At 35.5% G+C, this 22,247-nt stretch overlaps 1 protein-coding gene across 26 annotated transcripts in view; it reads right to left on the reverse strand.

Annotated features, from left to right (window-relative positions):
* The window catches only part of ANKS1B (ankyrin repeat and sterile alpha motif domain containing 1B), a 1,023,959-nt gene that overhangs the window by 604,356 nt on the left and 397,356 nt on the right, over positions 1-22,247 (reverse strand). For all 26 annotated transcript variants that reach the window (XR_011994937.1, XR_011994938.1, XR_011994935.1 and 23 more), the window contains exon 11: positions 16,205-16,341. Coding sequence is in view for 14 of the 26 variants with exons in the window: in XM_072724641.1 (XP_072580742.1) it covers positions 16,205-16,341 (137 nt within the window). In the remaining 12 variants the exon portion in view is untranslated. The remainder of the gene's footprint in view (positions 1-16,204; positions 16,342-22,247) is intronic.

The following is a 22,247-nucleotide window of genomic DNA, read 5'->3' on the forward strand; positions in this document are numbered from 1 at the left end:
AAAAACTGTAAGAAAAACCATGAATGCTATATACTTCTTTCTCCAAGAGCTGGAGTTTTGCAGCTCTATATGATCAGTAAACTTGGTATTAGACTGAAGTTTCTGCTGGCTCAGTGTACCTGGCTCTGGAGCCTTTGTGGGGGACGAAAATGGTGGCAGCAGGATCTCTAGCCCCGGAGCTGAAAGTTCCCACCACCCCCACTCTTCAGTGAGCCCTCACAGAAAAGCAGTCAATCACTCTTATCTTCCGGGTTTCTATTTACCCAGCCTGTGACCAAGTGTTTTTATCTCAAGCATGTGACCAAGTTTCAAGTGTCCAAACTTTACAGATTCCTGTGGTGCACACCCAGGACACTCCTCCCAGGGGAAGTAGGTGAGTCTTGATGAGGTTCTGCCTCTTGCTGAGCCCCTGCTTGAAAAGTGGTCACCAGACACAACAGCGGTTCAGGACCAGATGAAATTAGGGTCCCCTATTTCTCCTCCACCTTAACTCCGCTCCCCTGGTTGCATGCCTTTATAATATTGACTTATCAGAAAGAGAAATTAAAATAATCCTGTTTATGATTGCATGAAAGAAAAATAACTAGGAATAAATTTGAGTAAGGAATGAAAGACCTGTACTTTGAAACTTAAAGCTAAAACATAGTGATAAAACAAATCAAAGATAATGGATAATGGAAATAAATGGAAAACTATACCATGTTCATGGATCAGAGGAATTAATATTGTTAAAATGGTTTGATATCCAAAATATAAGAGCTTATAAAACTTATTACCAAAAAAATAAGCAATCTGATTAAGAAATGGGTAGAGGTCTTGAATAGATATTTTTCTAAAGAAGACATATAAGTGGCCAAGACACATAAGAAGATGCTGAAAACCACTAATCATCAGGAAAATGCATATCAAAACCACCATGAGATATCACCTCACACCAGTCAGAATGGCTATTACCCAAAAGACAAAAAATAACAAGCACTGTGAAGCTGTGGAGAAAAGAGAACTCTTGTGGACTATTGATGGAAATGTCAATTGGTGCAACTACTATGGAAAATAGTACAGAATTCTTCAAAAAATTAAACAATTCTACTTCAGGGTATCTATCCAAAGAAAATGAAAATACCAATTCAAATGGATATATGCACCCCTATGTTCATTTTAGCATTATTTATAATAGCCAGGATATGAAGACAATCTAAGTGCCCATCTATTGATAAACTGATAAAAACATGTATATATACATAATATAATGAAAATTAATGAAAAATATGAAATCAGCCATGAAAAATAATGCCATGAAAAATAATGAAATCTTGCCATTTACAGCACTTGGATGGACCTAGAGGATATTATGCACTGAAATAAGTCAGACACAGAAAGATAAATATTATTTCATTTCACTTAAATGGAATACAAAAAAAAAAAACAACAACAAAAGAACAAGCAAAAAAGAAACAGAAGCAGACTCATAAATACAGAGAATGAACAGGGAAGTTGCCAGAAGGGAAGGGTGTGAGGGGATAAGCAAAATAGGTGAAGGGGATTAAGAGGTACACACTTCCAGTTATAAAATAAATAAGGAGGGTGATAAAAAGTATAGCATAAGAAATATAGTCAATCACATTGTGATAATGCTCTACGGTAACTACAGTTATTGCAAACATTATTGAATAAACAATAGAATTGTCAAATTACCATGTTGCACACCCGAAACAAATATACCATTGCTTGTCATCTATAGTTTGATTTTAAAAAAAGTTTAAAAAATAGTGCTGCACAAAGATAAACTCAAAATGGATGAAAGATCTAAATGTGAGACAAGATTCCATCAAAATCCTAGAGGAGAACACAGGCAACACCCTTTTTGAACTTGGCCACAGTAACTTCTTGCAAGATACATCCACGAAGGCAAGAGAAACAAAAGCAAAAATGAACTATTGGGACTTCATCAAGATAAGAAGCTTTTGCACAGCAAAGGATACAGTCAACAAAACTAAAAGACAACCTACAGAATGGGAGAAGATATTTGCAAATGATGTACCAGATAAAGGACCAGTATCCAAGATCTATAAAGAACTTATTAAACTCAACAGCAAAGAAACAAACAATCCAATCATGCAATGGGCAAAAGACATGAACAGAAATCTCACAGAGGAAGACATAGACATGGCCAACAAGCACATGAGAAAATGCTCCGTATCACTTGCCATCAGGGAAATACAAATCAAAACCACAATGAGATACCACCTCACACCAGTGAGAATGGCAAAAATTAACAAGGTAGGAAACCACAAATGTTGGAGAGGATGTGGAGAAAGGGGAACCCTCTTGCACTGTTGGTGGGAATGTGACCTGGTGCAGCCACTCTGGAAAACTGTGTGGAGGTTCCTCAAAGAGTTAAAAATAGACCTGCCCTACGACCCAGCAATTGCATGCTGGGGATTTACCCCAAAGATACAGATGCAATGAAACACTGGGACACCTGCACCCCGATGTTTCTAGCAGCAATGTCCACAATAGCCAAACTGTGGAAGGAGCCTCGGTGTCCATCGAAAGATGAATGGATAAAGAAGATGTGGTCTATGTATACATTGGAATATTCCTCAGCCATTAGAAACGACAAATACCCACCATTTGCTTCGACATGGATGGAACTGGAGGGTATTATGCTGAGTGAAATAAGTCAATTGGAGAAGGACAAACATTACATGTTCTCATTCATTTGGGGAATATAAAACATAGTGAAAGGGAATAAAGGGGAGAGGAGAGAAAATGGGTAGGAAATATCAGAAAGAGAGACAGAACATGAGAGACTCCTAACTCTGGGAAACGAACTAGGGGTGGTGGAAGGGGAGGTGGGCGGGGGTGGGGGTTACTGGGTGATGGGTACTGAGGGGGGCACTTGATGGGATGAGTACTGGGTGTAAGAGGAATTTTATAGACTAGTTAGGGATCATTTTCAATTTCTGCTTTTTATAAAGAGTAATACAATTAATATGCTTTCCATAAAATTTTATCATCTTTTTGATGCATAGACTTTTACAATATCCATATAAAAATAATATAGAAGCATACATAAAATGCTTAAGGTACACAGTGGAAGGACTAGAAACACTTATATCTAACCATCTACTTCCCATCTACAAGTATTTCCTTACCTCAAATTTTATGTAGCCAAAACACAACTTTGACTCTTGCTCCCCATTCCCAGCAACACCAAAACAAAACATACAAAAACCCCTAGGTTTCACCATTTTAGTAAATGTCATAATTCTTACAGCCATAAACCTTGACAGGCTTGATTTATATCCTATATCCTCTGAATTCAACTCAACAGTAAGTAGCACAGGTTCTGCTTTGAAAATGTGTCTCAAAACCATCCACTTCTCTATACCTTCACTTTACCACCCTGATCCAAACAACTGCACTCTCTCTCCTAGGCAACCACAAAACTCTAATTATTTCCCCTGCTTTTGATTGCTCTACATAAAGTATTCTCTAGTCAGAGTATCTTTTTAAAATGTAAATCAAATCACGTCACATCCTTGTTTAAAACTCTTCACTGGCCTCTAGTTGCACATGGAGTAAAATCTACAATTCATACTGAGATCTGCTTGGTTCCCCATCTTCCCCAGCCTCATCTTAGAGCACTTTCCCCTAACATATCAGCATAATGTATACATTCTTTGCTCTTTCATAGCAAAATCATCCTGCAGATTGCCAGTGATGGGGTAGATGTGTGTTTAATTTAGGGGCAAAGTTATAGCAAGCACACTTGGCGACATATCTAGAATCACACTATCCAATCAGTTCTATCAGCAATAATAAAAAATTATGACATTTGATTTTAATCTGCCCAACTTCTGCAATCATTTCTCACTTGGTTCTGAATGTGGGAGAGAAAGAAAGAAGTGTAGTTAATTTGTCACCTGAAATCTACTATGTAAACTTTTTTATACTTCATAGTACCCACATAATGATTGAAACAAATTTTCTGACTCGAATTCAATCAATGTAAAATAGAATTATGTTAAAATAATACTGTATTTTAGAATGAATGAAAATATAGATCCTTCTATATTGAAAAATATAGTGAAAAATATAGATCCTTCTAATTACTTGTTTTTCAGTCATTTAACACCATTGATTTAAAACTCATTTTTTCAACACAGTACAATATACAGGGTACTAACTTTACTTTTCCTCATACATGAAATAGGAATCAAAATGGTCCTATCATTTCACATGGTTGCTCAGAGGATTAAGTAGAGTGTATAGGTATCACTCTGATCACGCTAAATGAAGGACACATATTTATTGCTGAGTCAGCATGTTCCCTTTCTCAACAGTATGAACTTGTGCAGAATGAGTGGAAAAATCTAACTAAAATGGAATTGCTAGGGTCAGTTGTAAAGAAGTATATCCAATGACCTAGATCATGTTTCCCAAATTGTGTTTTGTGGATCACTAGTTGTGAAAAATATCAATGGGTTTCTAGGGTGGCTGTAGGGAAAAGCTATAAAGAATCTTTCAGTGAAGAAAAGTATTTAACCCTGTACTCCCTCAACATATTTGACCATGGAAACTTCTCTTATCCCCCAGGTTATTATTCAGAATGAGTACTCCAGAGAGATTAGGACATGACGATTATGGGGAAGGGGGTAAAACATCTGGTGGGGACTTTTTGATTTATTATAATATCTAGTGAATTTGGCATAGTATTAAGTAAAAAACATTATAGGGACACCGGGGTGGCTCAGCAATTGAGCATCTGCCTTTGGCTCAGGTCATGATCCTGGGGTCCTTGGATCAAGTCCCACATTGGGCTCCCTGCATGGAGCCTGCTTTTCCCTCTGCCTGTGTCTCTGCCTCTCTCTCTGTGTCCCTCATGAAAAAATAAATAAAATATTTTTTAAGTAAAAAAATTATAAATGCCTTGTTCCTCCTATCCTTATCCCTGGACTGTATATCTACCATTTCATTTAACAAATTCCTATTCAAATATAAGTTTGATTTGAGTACCCTCTTCCTAAAATAGTTTTCACTGCCCTTTACCCAACCACACTCACTTAATTTATTCAGATATATCTGTTGACCACCAATTACATACCAGGTGCTGTTCTAGGTGCTGGGATTGAGCACTGAATTAATCATCATCATAATACAACAACATGGAACATCCATTCAAATGGGGAAGAAGACACTGAACAACCAACACACAAATACTAATTCAGGGGAGAAAAATGCTATAAAGGAGACAGAAAGTAAAGTTATGGCTACTTTACTATATTCAGTGCTCAGAGAAGGTCTCTCTGATAAGGTGGCATCTGAAAGACCTGAACAAAGAAAGATAATGAGCCACGAAGTCTCCGGGAGAAACACATTCCAGACAAGTGAATGATGAGAACAAAATTCCTAAGGCAGGAACTGTTTGGCTTATCCAAGGTAATGCAGGCAAGATGGGAAGGCTGGCAAAAATGAAGTAGGTAGAGAATAGCAGAAGATAGGTCAGAAGATAAAATAAAGTTATTTAAGGTACTGTACACCTTTACACTGAGTGAGGGGAGGAGACATTGTAAGGTCGGCCAGGTGAATTAACATGATCTGATTTATAAAAGTCTATCTGCTAATTTGCAAAAGCACAATAAGGGTACAATAGTCAATGCCAGGAATAGGGTAAGAGACTTTTTCAAAAATTCAGGCAAGAGATGTTAATGGTTTATAGGAAAGTGACAGAGAACAGATGGTAAGAGGGTCCCAAGTCAAGAAATATTTTGAAAGGGAAATCAGAGGGCAAATTTTAAACTTTGATCTCAGGACACTTTCACACCTTTAAAAATTATTGAGAATACTAAAAAGTTTTTGTTCATGAGGGTCATATCTGTAAATATTTAATACATTAAAAACTAAACCCGAGATACTTTTAAAACCTAAGAATATAAAAGTACACATTTCATTAGACATCAGAGCCGTGATGCCACTGCATGTCATGGTGCAACAATGGAAAACTCCATGGAGCACTCACTTACAAATAAGAGTGAAAAAAGCAAAATGTCTCTGTATTATTATGAAGATAGTTTTGACCTCATAGAACTTCTGAAAGGGTCTGGGAAACTGCCAGGGGTCCTGTGCCACACTTTAGGAATAGGTCTAGAGGGTTTTCTGTTGGATTGGATATGGGGATGTGAGAGAAAGAAAAGAATCAAGGTTGGAGTCAATTCTTTTAGCCCGGACTGCCATTAAGTGAAATGCAAAGTTTAATGCTACACATGCTAAGCTTAAAATATTCTTTAATCAACTAAGATTTAGAGTAGCTGGCTGGATATGGGCCAAGAGTTCAGGAAAGTGGTTGAGGCTGGAGATAGAAATTTAGGAGTCATCCACATATAGATAGTATTTAAAGCTCTGGAACTGGATGTGGGTACATAGAGAGTGGGAGTAGACTGAGAAGAGAAAAGGTCGGAGAATGAGCCCCAGGAGCATTCAGTGAATTCCAAACATTATCTGTTTAGAATACAGTCTCCCTCAATTGATTCACCATTCCTTTACATCATTTTCATATTCAAATCTCCACTTATGACATTCAGCATACAGTAAGCACTCAACTATATCTATTAAATTAATGAATAAATAAAGCAACAAAGTACTCTGTGGTGCCTTCATAGCTAAATTTCACAATATTAGAAAACACCAGGTTAGGAATTTGAAGTGATCAGCTTCAGTTGTATACATTAGATATACTATTCATTATGTGGTCACATAGGTTTCCATGAATTTAAAGGCAGAGGTAACTGGGGGCTTTTAACTTTACCCAGGGCAAGTCAATAACAGAAGACCTAATAGGAGAGATGAGACTAGATTTCAAATTCTAGTCTGCTATTTAAGACATTTAAGGCAGTTATACCAATGCTACTATCTGGTAGATATTTTATTTTTTAAGGAAATTTTCCCCAGAGAATATATTTCATCCATGCATTCCTATCCCGACTGCCTACCCCAAATCTCAGGAGTTTCTACTTTCTATGGCTCTCTTATGCAGAACTCTAAAAAATGAAATGCTCGAGGTAGTGATCACCCCATATTTAGCCAGCATCATCCTAGGTAGATTCAAATGATTTGGGAAACTTTAAAAGGCTCTCACATACATGTGTTGAAACCAAGGTTGCTATCATCAGACCTACTTGTAAATGAGACCATAGGAGTAGGAAGATTGTCCCTCAAAGGTTGTATTTCAAATGTGGGCAAATATGATTTAATCACCACTATGATAACAAAATGGGTCACCCTATAGCTTTACAATTTACACCACACTACGGCACATTTTATCTGCTTTGAGTTTTACTAGGTAGCCATGTAAGGCAAATACCACTCTCACTTAACTGACAAATTGAAGGTCATAAAGGTTACACAGAGGGTAGGTCTATGACATAGGTTTGACTAGAATTTAATCCCCAGAAAAAGTCACCTACAAGCAAAATTTTGCATATGATTCCATGAGTTTCATGGACCGTCTATAGCCTATACAAGAATACCGGATTAAAAAATATTTGCCTCTAGAGTTATTGATTTAATTGCTTCTGAGGTTAGGCCTAGACTTTTTATTTATTTATTTTTTTAAAGCTTCCCAGGAAATTCTAATTTGTCAAGGGCTACTGGTCAATTGTCAGGGCCACAGACTTCTCTCTTAATCTCTTCCCCCTTTCCAAATTGTTCTTTGTTTCATCTAAGATTATGTTCTTTCTTATATTTGTACTTTTAACCTTTATTCACTTGCCTTTGGTGGCAAGACTCCAAATTATTGAATATAGTCTTCTTTGCTTCCCAATTTTGGGGTACAAACTGTTGCCATCTATGTTTCTGCTCTTCTTCCTTTTTCCAATCTATTATTCTCGTCCTAAACTTCATAAACCCCTTGGAATATCAATATTTCACCTTGATTATTTTCTCCCCAATGAGCTAGTTAACATTAACAGGCTACTGGAGTGAGGAGACCAGAGCTCTTCCAGTCGCTGGCTATGTAACCCTGCGAATTATTCAACCTTCTAAGTCTCAGCCCCAATCAGTGAAACAAAGAAAACAGTACCTACCTTGCAGGGCTTTTAGAAGAAATAAATGAACACAGACTCACTAATGAAAATAAATGGCTCAATACTCAATAATAAAAAATATATTTTGAAAAGATTATCTCTTTGAAGATCTCTTTATTCCTTATCTATTTTTGCGGCAACCCAATACAATGTTTTGTACTCTTTCTGAGTTACATGCCTCTGCTCTTTACATACCCACTCTCATTTCTAATTTTAAAATTTAGCATATGTATTCTATAACCCTACAGTGCCCAGTAAAATGTTATTCTAGATTTGGCAAGATTTTTATGCAATCCCATAATTGAAGAGAGATAGCATGGTTTATCATTAACTTATTATTAGCTCATTAAGCCCACACAAAATCCAGAAGAATATCCAAAATATTTATTTTCTTCAGTTGAATTATCACCTGATCTAAACAGGGTCCATCATGGGTAGGAACTCAGAAACAGTTCATCTTTTTCAAATCTATCTTCCTCAGTCTCGTTAGAATAACTGGCCCCAAAAGACATGAACAGAAATCTCATAGAGGAAGACATAGACATGGCCAATAAGCACATGAGAGAATGCTCTGCATCACTTGTCATCAGGGAAATACAAATCAAAACCACAATGAGATACCACCTCACACCAGTGAGAATGGCAAAAATTAACAAGGCAGGAAACCACAAATGTTGGAGAGGATGCAGAGAAAAGGGAACCCTCTTACACTGTTGGTGGGAATGTGACCTGCCCTATGACCCAGCAATTGCACCGTTGGGGATTTACCCCAAAGATACAGATGCAATGAAACACCGGGACACCTGCACCCCGATGTTTCTAGCAGCAATGTTCACAATAGCTAAACTGTGGAAGGAGCCTTGGTGTCCATTGAAAGATGAATGGATAAAGAAGATGTGGTTTATGTATACAATGGAATATTACTCAGCCATTAGAAATGACAAATACCCACCATTTGCTTCGACGTGGATGGAACTGGAGGGTATTATGCTGAGTGAAATAAGTCAATCAGAGAAGGACAAACATTATATATTCTCATTCATTTGGGGAATATAAATAATAGTGAAAGGAAATATAAGGGAAGGGAGAAGAAATGTGTGGGAAATATCAGAAAGGGAGACAGAACATGGATGACTTCTAACTCTGGGAGTCTTCTCAGGGGTGGTGGAGGGGGAGGAGGGCGGGAGGTGAGGGCGAATGGGTGACGGGCACTGAGGGGGGCGCTTGACGGGATGAGCACTGGGTGTTATTCTGTATGTTGCCAAATTGAACACCAATAAAAAATAAATTTATTATTAAAAAAAAAAGAATAACTGGCCCCTTGACTTTTTCTTTTCTTTACCTCTATGGCCTGTTTGCTTCTTTTTGATAGGGTCCCTCACTAGCTGCAAAAGAATGCACCCTGTAGTCATTTCATTGTGTTGAATTCCACTTAGGATGGAATTTAAAGTATGAGGGATAGAATTTAAAGTATGAGGTAAGATCTGGATAGTACCAGGGACACTTCAAGATATCATAACTTTCCTATTTTTCAGGTTGACTTCCTGTTAACATCTACTTACCTTCACTAAAATGTTATTATAATGTTCAATATTAAGTATATGTTTTGAGGGTTTCTAATATTGTGCTAACAATAGACTCTTTCTCTGCCTTCACCTAGGGCCATTTCCTGAACACTCTCTTTTGTTATTTTACACTTGATATGTGTCATAAAACAGAAGAAAGAAGCGGGAAAAAATCATCTGACTAAAATCACCACCAAGAGCACAGCTCAAGAATCCAGTGCTCTAACAACTAATGCTTTACCCAAAGTATCTCCTGTGTCCAGTAATGCCAAGAATATTTGAAGTTTGAAGCTAATTGCATGTAGTCACACCTCCTATTATAAAATTTAATATTTCAGTCCTCATCACTCCTATCTCTCCAATTAACTTTGTTTCCTCTTTCCCATTTTCTACAACCAAGTTTAATTTCCTGCATCCAAAATAAAAGAAAAACTCTTTCCTCAACTTTGCCTTTCCTTCAACACACTGCCATATTACTTTCTTTCCTTTTACCACCAGACTATTCAAAAGAATAATCTGCAATCAATGCATTGCTTTTCCCCAACTCTTCAACAATCCCTATTTTAAGCTTCTACCTTTTCTGCATTCTCGATGGCCTTTGCCCTCAAAACCACCAAATAAAGTGACATTTCAATCTGTCTTTTACATCATCACTCTATGATTTTTGACAATTTGACTAATCTCTTCTTCAACTTTCTTTTTTCCCTTTATATTCATGGTAATGTTTTGTCTTTTTTATATCTCTCAGTGCTCCTTCTCTCTTGCTAAGGCCTTCCTGAAGTATATGTGAAGTTATTAAACTTCTCCCTTCTCAATTTCTTCATCTATAAAATTAAAATAATAATATCAATTCTAAAATACTATGAAAATTAAATTATATTAGGTGTTCGACAAATATTACATTGCTTAAGCGTAAATATTTCCTAGCACCCTATCTTTGGTACTATTTCCTTTCACCATCAAATTCTGTAACTGACTATAAAATCTTCACCTTAATCTCCAATTCTCTCATCAGAGCTCCACTCCAGTATTCCTAATTTGTATATCATGCCCCACATTCAGTATGTTTACAAAACCAAATTTATCATCTTTCTCCTTCATCAAAATGAACTTCTGCTCAAGTCTTTCCTATATCTATAAATATCATTTCAAAATCCCAGCCAACTGGGCTCAAATCATTAGTCATCTTTGACTCCCTTACATCTAATCCATCTCTCTACACACTAAAGCTTTATCCAATTTGCCTTTTGAATCAAATACCACAGAAAAAGTACAAAACATCATAACCAAGTGGTATTTATCCCAGAAACGCAAAGTTGAATTAACATTTATAATAAAACAATTTAACTTATTAAGTTAACTAATTTAACTTATTAAATTAACTTATCAACAGAAAAAAGGAGAAAAAAATGATATGATTAGCTAAATATATACAGAAAAAGTTAAAAAAAATCAACAACCTTTTATGCTAAAAACTCAGCAAACTAGGAGTAGAATGGTCCATATAAAAATTTATAATTGATATTATGCTTAATACTGAATGGTTTCCCTCAAAGCTAGAAAATAAGGCAAGGATTTTTGGATTTACCACTTCTATACACCATTGCACTACAGGCACAGCAGTAAGGAAAAGAAACAAAAGATATAAAGACTAGAAAAGAAGTAAAACTGTCATTAATCTCAATGACAGACACAACTCTAAGAAATGTATTTCTATTTAAAAATTAAACTTTTAAAATGAAATTATCCAGCTGGCACGATAAAAGGATAATACAAAACTCAACTGCATTTCTATATATTGACAACAAACAATTGGAAAGTGAAAGTAATAAACAATACTAAAGTATTAAGTCAATGAGGACAGGAAAGTCTTTTTCCATGTAGGGAAAAAAAATAATCTCAACTCCTACCTCACACCACACAACAATTTGAGATGGATCATAGAACTAAATATAAAAGCAAGAACCAGAAAGCTTTTATTAAAAAAATGTGTATATATATATATATTCACAACCTGGACAAGAAACAAAAAGCACAAACCATGAAAGAAAAAAAAAATTGATACACTGGCTATCACCAGAATTAAAACATTCTGTTCACCAATGTCACCATTAAAGATATTTAGGCAAACCACACACTGAGGAAAAATATTTACAGTACAGAAACCTGATAAGGACCCATATCTCTAGGAATTACAGGACAAATCAACAAGTGGGAAATTAAACAACTGCATTATAAAGCCTTGCATAGGCATGCCTCAAAAGATCTAAGAATGGGCAATAGCCACAGGAAAAGGTGCTCAACATTATTAGTCATCAGAAAAATGCAAATTAAAACTCTAATGAGAAATCTTTTCACTCCCATAAGAATGGCTAAACTAAAAAAAAATTTAAAAGTCACCAAATGTTTGAGAGAAGGTAGAGAAACTAAAATTCTCACACATTTCTGTTGGGGATTATAAAATGGAACAACTACTCTGGAAAATTTTAGGGAAGTTTCTTATAAAGTTATTTACTCTTCTATCTATGACCCAACAATTCTACTCTGGTATCTATATGAAAATACATAGCTATAAAAGATGTAAATGTTAGTATTCACAACATTTTCATTCAAAATAGTAAAGAGCAGAAAAACACAAATATTGATCCACAGGAAAAGAGATAAATTGTACTATATTGCTCCAAGAGAATACTGTTCAGCAAAAAAGAACAATATGAGCAAATCCCAAAAACATTATGCTGAGTGAAAGAAGTTAGACACTGACATACATAAAACACACATATACTGTAGGATTCCATTTATATAAAGTCTAAGAACAGACAATCCTAACCTATGGTGATGATAATCAGAAAGGAGTTATTCTAAGGTGAGACTGGGTATAGTTGATTGAAACAACTTTCTGGGATGATGATAATGTTTTAATATCTTGCCTTGAGTAGTGGTTACACTTACATATACAAATAGTCAAAATTCATCAAATTGTGTTTTATTTTTCAGTTAGGGGGAAAAAGATGTTTCACCACAAAAACCTTAAAAAAAACCAAAAAGTTATTACAGGTAGCATATGATTAGTAGAAAGAAGAAAACTTGGTGTTTCAACAGACTTACTTAAAATTTATTCAACAGTAATAATTTTTCAAGTATTTAGAAGTACTTTCTCAAGTTTCAAAATAATTTTATTTTCCAGCATATGTAAATAAACCCAGCCTTGTGAATTCATCTAAGTAGAGAAACTCAGCCTTTTGGGTCAATATACTGGAGAGAAACAAAGGTTTACCAGTAGCATAAAAATATTTCAGCCTCTGTGAATTGAAAATAGAATGCTTCACAATCTGGAGAATTTTGAGACATGAAAGAGCCCAAAGGAGCAAAGGTAAAAAGATCAAACGCAAGATACAGGACTAACAGCTGTGACTTAGTGAGTTAGTAAATAAGCTAAATAAAATCAAACTTAACAAAGCACCATAAGTAGGTAACTTCCAAGTTATTAACACACTAATCAGAAACACATGCAAGGTGTAATCAGGCCTACCTCATTGTGACAGCAAGGACTCCTTGGGGATATTCTCCATTTACAGGTAGAGTTATGAAAAAAAGTATATTACGTTAAGACATGCATATGAGGCAAGGAGAAGTAACTTGCTCTAAGAAGTCTCCACTGAATGAGATGAAAGTTTTGTTTTCATCTCTCATCTATTCTAGGTCATTCTTCTCACAATAAGAATGAACACATCTGCTAATACCTGGGCAAATAAATGTAAATTCATGGATAAGAGTTGTTCTTATACTTTTATTTCCAAGGCTCATCACCAGTTTTAAAAGTGAAACAATAATTTCAACCATGTTATTAATGTGTAATTAGTAAATGAAAAAAAAAGTTTGAATACTGCAAGTCAACCTAATTTCACATTTCTTGCATTTCCACACATAAAGCCAGAATTAGCAAATACTTTAGAGGATTAAACCTGTGATCAAAAATATGGGCTCTCATATAAGCTAGCCAATAATTATCTTTTCTTTGGAACAGTAAACTCTTGACAGTGTTCCATCCCTGACACACCTGTGACTTGTCAGAACACACCAGGGAGTCCACTACTTTATCCATCTAGCTGTCCCCCATCCACACCCTCTAGTCTCCAAGCCTTTTTCTGAAATCACATGTCCTATTTAAAATCCCTTATAATTACTTCCATTTGAACTTTTTAAAAAATTTATTTATTTGAGAGAGAAAGAGAGAGATAGTGAAAGACAGCAAGACAGAGCACAAGTGGGAAGGAGGAACAGGCTTCCCACTGAGCAAGGAGTCAGATACTGACACTGGCATCCCAGGACCCTAGGATCATGACCTGAGCCAAGGCAGATGCCTAACTGACTGAGCCACCGAGGTGCCTCCGCTTGAATTTTCTATTCTCTGCTTTTTACAATGAATATGGAGTCCAGAAGATCAGAACTCATAAGAAGAAATAGGTAAAGCACCAAAGTCTCTGAGGTGAAAGGAAGAGTAGCCCAATATTCTTTTCCAACTACACACCTTAGCTGCTACTGTCCTATTATATATATACTTACAGGCTGCATTGGCTCAAATTTAAATACCATCACCCTAGTTTCCTGACTTTCTCACTTAATTTTTTCCCTTCCTAAATCATCATTACAACATTTAAGAAAAGAAGGTGGAATGAGTTGCCTTCATAAATATTTAATAACGACAAAACCAAGTAATCAAGTCAAAATGGAATTTTTGGCCACTGCTACTTTTTTCAATTTACCAAAATAAACTAAAATAAAAGTATGACAGAGAATACAAAGAAGAATTTATAGAGTAAGATCTCTTAGAGTTGATTAGATTACAAATACACAGAAAGAAAGAAAGAAATTTGCGTTTTATTCATTGGGTGACTAAATGCGTTTACATTAGATAATTTACGTTGATATAAAAATGTGTTTAGTAATGGATGTCACACTCATTTACATATAAGATAACCTCCTACCTAAGTAATTAAAAATGCTGAAAATGTAATGACTGCACAGTAACACCAGAAACACCTTCATATAATGAGAGAACCAGTGAAGACAAATGTGACATTTAGCATCTAAATCTGGCTGTAGTGAGGTTTATTTCTTGAAGCAAATGAACTAGATCAATTTTTTCTGAAAAGAAAGAAGGGATCTATGAAGACATTTCCTCCTCCAGTAGTTGGGACGCTGCGTGAAATGTTATCTTGCCTGAATGAACCTGAGCTCCATCCTCATTAAGATGTTGTACAAACGCAAGAAGATTTTTCTAATCTCTGAGCAGGACTGGAAGAGGCAACTATTACATTGAGAAAAAAAAGAGAAGGAACTTTGAATCAGTTGTACAAGTTCACCCCTTTAGAGTGTCAATATCCTTACCCATAACACTATGACATTCCCTTGAAATTAATGAAGGTTAAATGAAACAGTTTATGTGAAAGTGTTCTATAAGCTACAGTGAATATATGAAGTTAAAATACCATTTTATTCATGAGGATGATTATAATGAAAATAAACTAAAATAAATCATATTGAAGATATTAAGCAAATCATTGCTCATTTAGACCAAAACAGTCCTAAAAAGAGACATTTCTCTTGCAAATTGGCTCAAAGGATTTGTTCATACTATATATCTAAGTAGATGGTGAATGGCATTGATTGGATCCAAAGTCCCCCTCTCTTGGATTTTGTGAGGCCCATTCACAATGAGCCAGGTTGAGAACACCACCAATTCCATGTTCTGAGTCCATCTGTTGGCAAAAAATGTAATGCAAACAGCTTTATAAGTGCTATTTTCAATGAAATATCACAGAACAGCTTGTTCCAATGATATTTCTAAAGCTTGCCTGCAAACCGCCTACTGGGAAATCCAACTGAAAGAGGAGAGGGGAGAGAAAGAAACCCATACAAACAAGTGAGAAAAGTTGAAAAATAAAAAAGAACAAAAGGTAGAGGGAGACAAGCTAGAAGAAAGTGAGCACTGGAGACAAATAAGGAGCAAAAAGAGATGCACTATCAAACACAGACAAAATTAGTTGTAAACCATAAAGAATAGAGAATTTAAAGAAAACTATCAAAACAACTTGGTTTGGAAGATAGAGAAGTGATCACAAATAATGCAACATGTCCAGGAAAATGAAGACAAAAGTAGCAGGAAAACTCAGAAAACATGTAACAGTTCAATAATTAGAGCATGATTATCAAAACGTGAGAGGAAATGATGTAAAATAGCCATTTCTCTAAGTTTCACTTGTTTTTCTCATGTAGTATACAAATTCATTATTCCAAAAATAATGAATTTTCCAAGGAAGGATGTTCCTTGGAAACAAGGAAGGATGTTTCCTTGGATGTTTCCAAGGAGGGAAACATCCTTCTCTAAGTCTTTCCTTTTAATCTAAAAATGTATTTGCAAAAGAAAAAATTTGTTTAAATGTACTTGCAGATCATAAAATGTTCTAGGCATTGCAATATAAGGAGTATACATGCAATGATTCAAAAACAATATACACTACTGCAGATGATGTCATTCTGGGCACTTACCTGAGGTCGAATTACTTTTACAATATTTTTGAGGGCAGTGTCAGGGGATGGAGGTGAGCAGTCAGGTGTTGGGCCTGTCGAGCTGTTTCTATGGTTACTATTTCCTGGAGCAGTAATTGCTACCTCAGATGCATTATCTGTGAATAAAAATAAAACTGCCATAAACCTAATCACTCAGTTTACCTTTCAAGACTTGAAATCACTTTAGTCAACACGAATTGAGATTTCAACTTAACAACTGGTAACAATTACAGGATCATAGTGAAGAATATGCACAGAAGTATATTTTAAGGATAATATTCATTGAATGCTTTGCTTTCTTTTGGAATGGTAACTATACTCTGTAGTATTATTCCAAGAAGGAAGAGTACTATTATTAATTCCTAATGATAGATCACCCAACACAGCTATCAAGACTACATTATACAAATTGCCCAAACTTCATCTTAATTAAGATGAATATAATTTTTTATATGATTGGGCTAAGTTTTCCCCATAATCTTTCAAATGGGTTTTGATCTTTATTGAATTGGAAGTTTTGTATCTCCCTGAGTCATAAAACCCAAATTCAAGCCTCTTCAAATCACTTTTCCCAGAAATCCATCAAACTGTTGAGAAGCATCCCAGTGAATTAACCTGAGGAAAAATTGACATTTGTGCACAATAGTTTTGCAATGTAGACTGACACAAAACTATCACAGCCAGATAAGCACATCTTCTTATACAAATTACTTGAATGAAATTTCAAAAATCTCTCCATTATGTTTAGTATTAAGGGTTGGAGGAGAAATAAAGTGATGACTTTAAAACCAGCAACATGCATAAAACTTTCTTCTTAAATTTTTATCAAAACTAAATAACAAAAAAGATGCAGTTTTGGAATGTTTAATATACTTGGAAAAGGACGGAAAATTCTCTAAATAACTCTTGCTAGCCCACGGAAATTATATTATTTTAATGATAATTTGGCAATCCTCTACAGCTTTGTATGGAGACTCTTGCAAGTTCAAATCTAAAACAAAAAAAAAAATCCAAAAAAAACAAAAAAATTTGTTTTCATTAGTTCCCAATAATTTTCTGTCCTAGACAGTTGAACTCATGCAAAGGAAACTAAGACTGTGAATTCTTTATAGATTAGCAGGTTTCTCTGTTCCATGGCCATTGTCTACAATCCTAAGTAAACAGTAATAATTCATGAAAACACCTCTTGCTTATTAAAAGCGAGGGGATAAAAACTCTACCCATCATATAAAATATAAGTCAGTTACACTGGGGAGTCCAGAGATAGGCTTGTGAAACAACAACAGAAAAATACAAATGTGACACATTGAATTAAATAGATCATTTATTAAATATGTCTTAAAAGTACCCAGAGTTCACTCCTGACTCAGGTTTAATGGATAAGATGAGATTTGAATTAGTGTCTCAAGAATATGCAGAGTTTTAAAAGATGGTCACGTTAGGTGTTCTTCTGACTAGGATAGAATTGTTATGAGTAAATATTGAAACAGAGATAAAATATCAGTCAGCAAGACAATTAAAAGAAGCTCCAGTTCTCTCCCATTTGTCCCTCCCTTTCATTCTTTCAGCCATATAATCTAAAAACATTTATTTGGGGGCAACTATGTGTCAAGCAGTATGTTATGTTCTAAGGATAAATTAAAAAGAACCTCTAGGCAGAGAGTGGAAGGTAAGGAAGGATGAATCGATGGAGCACAGAGGATTTTTACAGCAGTAAAACTCTTCTGTACAGTAGTGTTGGTGCATCCATGTCATTATACATTTGTCTAAGCTCATTGCATGTGCAGCATCCGGAGTGAACCCTCGCATAAACCATGGACAATGGATGATAGGGGCAGGTCAATGTTGGCTTGCTGACCATAACAAGTGTACCACCACAGCAGGTAATGTGATAGTGGGGGGGAGGTGTGCCTGTGTGGGTGTGGGGCATGAGAGAAATAAACCTCTATACCTTCTGCTCCATTTTTCTGGGAAACTGAAACTGCTTTAAAAAATATATAAATTTTGATAAAATGTCTAAAAATCCATGCCCTCAAGACGTATATAATCAAATGTGACATCAGATACATAGACAAAGTATAATGCAAATGACTTAAGATCTGATAATAAAGGCAGCACAATGACACACCAAGAGGGGAAACAATCACCAGACCATGGCTGGGAAGGAAGAGAGGCCTGTGAAAGGTTTCCATTTTCAGGCAAGAAAGCTTAGACGGAACATAAAAACCTAAGGAAGGGCATGGAGGTAAAAAGAGCAAAGACAAAGCTGTTATCTTGTGTTAGGGAAAAGCTGAGGCTAAGTTTAAGTAGAAGGAAGTTTTATTAGTATACAAGTATATATTTAATTCTGTAGGCAGTGAGAAATATTGAAAATTTTTAAGCAAGAAGTGACACAGTAATAATAATAATAGCTAATATTTATTGGACTCCAGTGAATAAATGTTAGAGGCCTTATTCTCATTATTTATACTCTGTTGCAGTTTTCAAAGTATTGTTTCTCTGTGTTGCATTCTGAATAGTTTTTAATACTCATTTATCCAGTTTATGGGCTCTTTCCTCAGCAGTGTCTAGTCTATCAAACCATCTTCTTAATTTCACTTATACTTTACCATTCTAAAATTTTATTTGCTTCCTTTTCAAATATACAATGTCACCAGTTGGCATTTTTCAGTTTCTTAACAATTTCAAGCGTGCTTGTATTTGGTAGAAAAGAGCATAGCAACACAGTTGTTTTTTTTTTTAAATCTATGCCTGACAATTCCAATATCTGAAGCCTTCATGGGTCTGTTTCTGGGTCTCCTACTCATGGTATTTTCTTCTATTTTCTGTCTCATCTTCAATTCTGTGCTACTTGTTACTCAACTTTTTTTAGCACAAGATATTTAATTCTTTGTCTTTTAGTAAACTCTAATTCAAAAAAGCAACCAAACTTACATTCTAATACCAGATGCTGACGTCTTGCCTGCTCAAATGTTAGACAATTTATTTTAACCTCTCTGGATATCAGTTTTCTTAACTTCAAAAATGAGAATGATTAATAATAACCGTCTAGAAGAAAGTTGTGGTTTATGTGCACAGATAAATATGAGAGAATACATGTGAAAAGTATCTAGCATGTTATCAGGCACATAACACGGGTTTTATTTTTCCCTATCAAATTAAATATTATCAGAATTAAAACATAGAAATTAAAATCCAGAAGGAAAAGCAAAACTAATAATAATAATAGTAATAATAATAATAATGATGCTTTGCAGATAATACATCTAGAGTAAAGACTGTGAATACTTGGATAGAATTTGAGACCAGTATCTTTTAGCTATTCACACGAATTGGTAGAGACAGAATTTAATTCCAGGAATAAGAGGTGATCCCTTGAGGAATGATTCACTGCAAGGGCTGGCCCTGTGGACTACCACTGGATCAAAATCAGAAAAACCGAGGGGTACTTTATGCAGACTGTAAGGCAAAAGCTTTTTGAATGTTTCTTATAAGTAATTTAATACATAGTACAAGACAGTGGGTAATCAAGTACTAAATTATTTAGAAAAGATTGTAACTGTCTCCATCTTCTGAATCCAAGATCTGTACCATTACACTGATAATTTGATTTTATACTACCTTGCATTGTTCATTATCTCTTCCAGACGAGGTTATGTTTTTGCAGACACTTATATTTCCCTCATCCCCTCCACAGTTCTTAGTTCAATACCTTTAAAAATACTAAATGAAATAAAGTGAATAAAGCAAAACCTGTATGGCAATGGCAACCATCAAAAATGCCCTTAATTACATGGAGAAATGTGATCTGGCTTTTGTAATCAATGGTCTTTTTTTTTTTTGAGAAAATCCAAAAGAGAAGCATATTTTAAATACCCTTTATTATTTTTAAAACACCTATTATCCAGTGGAATCAGCAAAATGACAGTCTGTGTCCAAGACGGTTTTATGTGGTCAACCTACATTTTTTACACCTGCAGCTACAAAACATTGCTGACGAAAAGGAAATGAGGTATGTAAAAACTACTTAGAGAAAATTTCTAAATATACTTGCAATTTCAGATAGAAATAAGAGACTTATCTTCTAGTCAGCTTCTCTGACTACACATTAGCTTATGCATTATGACTGTCCATTTCCTCTAAAACAACAAGCTTAGAAAAAAATCTAGCTTATGTGAGCTTTTAAAAGTATTCTATGAATACAAAATAATCCACACGCAATGCTACAGAGTGGAATTTTAACATCATTCACTAGCATGTACTGAGCAAAAAAGTGCACCAGAGACTGTGCTAATTGCTACGTAGCTGACAAACAGAGCGGAGATTACTTGTGGCTGGGGTTCAAGAATAGTGTCATGACAGAGGCAGTGACTAAGCAGGTCTCTGACAGATCAGTAAAATTCCATGCATGAAGAAATGAGTGGGAAGGGCACTCCAAGAGTTGGAGGTGCAATGAGCAAAAGGTAGAAAATGGAAAAGAATTAGGCACATTTGTCAAGTAAAGAGTTCAGTTTGAATAGGATATTAATGGAGGAAACACCAACAAATGGAGGCATCATAAAACAACAAACCTAACCTGAAACCCAGCCTTTTTTTTTTTTAAATTAAAGTATAGCTGACATACAATATCCTATCAGTTTCAGGTATACATTGAAGTGATTTAATATTTTTACATATTATGAAATGATCCTCATAGTAAATCTATTTCCAAACTGTCACCATACATTTTTATCAATTCACCTATAGACAGACGCTTGGGTTGCCTCCGTATCTTGGCTATTGTAAATAATAAATACTACAGTGAACATAGGGGTGCAAATACCCATTCAAATTGGTATTTTCATTTTCTTTGTGCAAATATCCTGATGTGGAATTGCTAGATTGCATGATAGTTCTACTTTGCATTTTTTGAGGAACCTCCATACTGTTTTCTAGAGTGGCTGCACCAATTGACATTCCCATCAGCAGTGCACAAGGGTTCCTTTTATTCCACATCCTTACAACAGTTTTTTGTCCTTTTAAAAATAGCCAATCTGACTGATGTGATAATAAATATTGCTGCTCCAGCTTTCTGTTTGTTTCTATTTGCATGGAAATACCTTTTCCCATGCCTTCACTTTCAGTCTATATGTACCTTTAGATCTGAAGTGAATCTCTTACAGGAAGCACATAGATCGATCCTGTTTGTTAGTTTTAAACCATTTGGCCACCCTATATCTTTTGATGGGAGCATTTGGTCCATTTAAAGTATTAATGGATAGGTATGTACTTAGGGCCATTTTGTTCATTGTTTTCGTAGCTCTTCTCTTTTCTTCGATTCTTGGCCTTTTTCCTTGTGGTTTGGTGGTTTTCTTTAGTGTTATGTTTGGGGTTTTTTTCTCTTTGTTTTTGGGGTACCTATTGTAGATTTTTGTTTGTAGTTACCATAAGGTACGTTCACGTGCATGCATATGTGTGTGTGTGTATATAAATAGATAAAATCGGGCATAACAGTTGTTACATTAAATATGTAGGGAAAGAAGTATCCCCCAACAAAAACACAGATGGCTGCAATTAAGATGTCAGCTGGGTCTATGGTTTCATTTGAGTTTGACTAGGAGCAGTTGGCTTCACTCACAAGGTCGTTGGCAGTACTGGATTTTCAAGAGCTGTTGGACTGAGGGCCTTAGTTTCATGTTGGCTGTTGACTAAAAGCTCCTCTTAGTTCCTTGACACGTGGGTCTCTCCACAGAGGCTCACAATGGGACGATCGCATTCATTGTAGTGAATAAGCCAGAGAGCAAGAGAAAGCTAGCATGATGGAAGCCAGAGCTTTTTTTGTAATCTGATCCTGGATGTGATTAAAATATTTTTGCCATATTCTAATCAATAGAAGCAAGTCACTAGGTCCAGTCTACATCAAGGGAAAGGGGCAACACAAGGGCATAGATACTAGGAGGTGGGATAAATGGGAGTTATCTTAGAGACTTAATATCCACAGTCCTGCAGGAAAAAGCTACTCTCAAACTACTGATGGCAACAG

Source organism: Vulpes vulpes, chromosome 10 (genome assembly GCF_048418805.1).
Source record: "Vulpes vulpes isolate BD-2025 chromosome 10, VulVul3, whole genome shotgun sequence".
In the NCBI taxonomy this organism is placed as follows: Eukaryota; Metazoa; Chordata; class Mammalia; order Carnivora; family Canidae; genus Vulpes; species Vulpes vulpes.